The sequence below is a fragment of the Olea europaea genome, unplaced genomic scaffold, assembly GCF_002742605.1.
Source record: "Olea europaea var. sylvestris unplaced genomic scaffold, O_europaea_v1 scaffold15980, whole genome shotgun sequence".
Taxonomy (NCBI): domain Eukaryota; kingdom Viridiplantae; phylum Streptophyta; class Magnoliopsida; order Lamiales; family Oleaceae; genus Olea; species Olea europaea.
This window is the reverse complement of record NW_019233608.1, coordinates 1-2,486: the sequence shown is the minus strand read 5'-3', so window position 1 is coordinate 2,486 and position 2,486 is coordinate 1. Positions and strand designations below refer to the sequence as shown.

The 2,486-nt window shown below is 40.0% G+C and overlaps 1 protein-coding gene across 1 annotated transcript; it reads right to left on the bottom strand.

Annotated features, from left to right (window-relative positions):
• Window positions 1-69: 69 nt before the first annotated feature.
• Window positions 70-2,187, bottom strand: LOC111377040 (the record flags this gene model as incomplete). Its single annotated transcript, XM_023000072.1, has 6 exons — window positions 2,179-2,187; window positions 1,908-2,067; window positions 1,623-1,762; window positions 1,518-1,552; window positions 708-1,398; window positions 70-643 (listed from the first exon to the last, which is right to left on the bottom strand). Coding segments are annotated over exons 1-6 (1,609 nt in total), but the record flags the coding sequence as incomplete, so codon positions are not given.
• Window positions 2,188-2,486: the final 299 nt, after the last annotated feature.

The following is a 2,486-nucleotide window of genomic DNA, read 5'->3' as shown; positions in this document are numbered from 1 at the left end:
TGGGAAGGATGTCCCTTTGAAAGTCCCTCCGCTGCCTTCCTCTCCTCGCCTAGCCCCTTCGGGACCTACTTGGTAATAAAGTAGCTCCCATTTCTTCGACTTTTAGGACTTCAGGAACAAGTGGCTTAGGCATGTAGTCTTTTTCCTTGGTCTCCGTGAGTTGCAATGCCATGGCCTCAAAATTGTCCATCTCCATGGGAAGACCTTGAATAGGTGCATCATCTTTTCCTTTCAATTCACTTGCACATGACGACAACATCGACGAACAAGAGGATTGATTCTGCCAAAGAAGCTTCTGACAGGTAACAAATTGTATACTCACTACGAATTTGCTGGCAAGATGATGAGATGGCAAATATTGTTTTTCCTGCATTCCTGACAACTTAATCCTGTACCTGCTCGACTTTATTTTGAGTACATTACAAAGATGCGTGCTAGGTATAATATCATCCTCCATCTCATGACGAATCGGGGCTTCTAAATCTATCTTTATTACGATCTTCACATTGGCGCTGTTGCTTGCAACAAAGGGTGCAAATGGATCTTCATCGTCGGTAATACAAGTGTTCAAATCAATTTGACTCCTGATAATGGTACCCATCGAATGCTGTTTGTTCTCTACAATCAGTTCTTCAGCATCTATCTGCTCCTCGGATTCAAAAGCGAGATTAATATCAATTAATATATTTTTCTTTTCATTTTTTTACATTATTTCCTTCAGAAGGGCAATCAAGAGTCACTAAGGTAGAAACAAGTGGTGATGACTCATGCTTTGGGGTATTGAGGATTTCAAAAATCGGAAACCCGAGAATTTTCTGACCATTCTCACTCTTGCCTATCTCCTCCTTAGCCCCGATCACACAATCATCTGAAGCCAGAGAGATATTTGGAGTGAACACTTGATTAAGATCTCTTACTGTTTCACTCCTAAAACAAAATGGATCAGAAGAAGCTTGAAGGGAACCCAAGATTTCAGTGTGTACCGACTTCCTAGCTTTGGCAGCCTCCTTTTTGTCAACTGGTTTGCATCCAAGCCAAGGAAACACCGACAACTGGTCTTTGGCAAGACTATTTCTATCCACCATATTAAAATATTTCTGAGAAACAGCTTCATTTGGAGAACTTTGTGTCGTTACCCCATTCAAGTTCAAATGATTGTCACCATTAAGGAACTTCTCAAATCCAGGATTTACCAAGCATTCAGATGCAACATTATCACCCCTACCACACTTGAGAAAATCAAAGCCGGATGAAGGTAAATGAACTGGTTCTTTGGATCTTGAGACAGACCCATGATAGAACCCATTACAGATTGCCAAATCACTTTCTGAGCCTGGATTCAACGGAAAACTACCATTCCACTTGTCTCCAAAAGATTCCTTGACTCTGAGCAGATGCCTGAATACTCCTACTCAATGTGGTTATCTTTTGACCAAGGCTACTTGTTGGCTTTGCCCAAGATGGGACGGAGCGAGACAGTGAATTGGCAAAATCGGAATAAACGAATGGGTATGTACCGGGGATATGAGAAGCCACAGCAGGATCCAAATGGCTGTAATTGGAGTAACTGCTATTCCTATTTGAGGATTCTAAACCATGGTCCGGCCCATTTCACCATATACCTTCCCACTCTGTCCAGCTGAATATATTCTAGGAGGATGAAGAGCCCAGTTAAGCAGGACTTCTGCAAGATGAGAAGGTCTAGTAACCTTATCTTTTTGAAAACTTCGAGTTACCAAATTTGAGTTGCCTTTACTGGGCCCTGTAAAAGGTTGAGATGTTCAAAATTGTCAGCATGCAGGAAAAGTTCATGGTAAATAAAGACTAGTTCAATAGTCATTCAAGATTACTCTCTCTCAAGAAAGTAGGGAATAAAACAAGATTTCAACGGAGAGAATCAAATTTACACATGAGCATGTTGAAAAATACTATGGATTTTGAATAGATGTCTATGATGAAATTCCAAGAAAAGTTAGGTGTGGGTAATATTCCTTTGAAATTGATATCTGATCCATCAAGTTCTTCAGTTCCCCTTACTTGTATGCTAATGCTAAAAGGCAATATCACCTGAATAAACACAAGCATAGGATTTAATGGACATAATCTCATAGCAGAAATAGAAAGATAGTAAAGACGATGAAGCACTTGGATATTATAGAAATTTTAAAATCTCTTTACCTGCTTCATTTATATGGGAGAGCCACCCCCTTTCACTGACTTTGCTATCACGAAACAAATTTAAGAAAGGAAGTCCCTGCTGAACCATATTGGAAGACAACCATGTAAACTCGTTCAACAGTATATGGGAGAGCCACCCCCTTTAAAAGATCCTCATTAACACGGAATAACACTGGAAAAATTTTACATAACTAACCATTTACCTGTGAGACAAAATGATCCAACGCTATACTTTGACCAAGCATGCTGCTAATTATGCGAATACTATCTAGGTCCAGATTTTTCAGAATAATGTGATCTGGACCCCC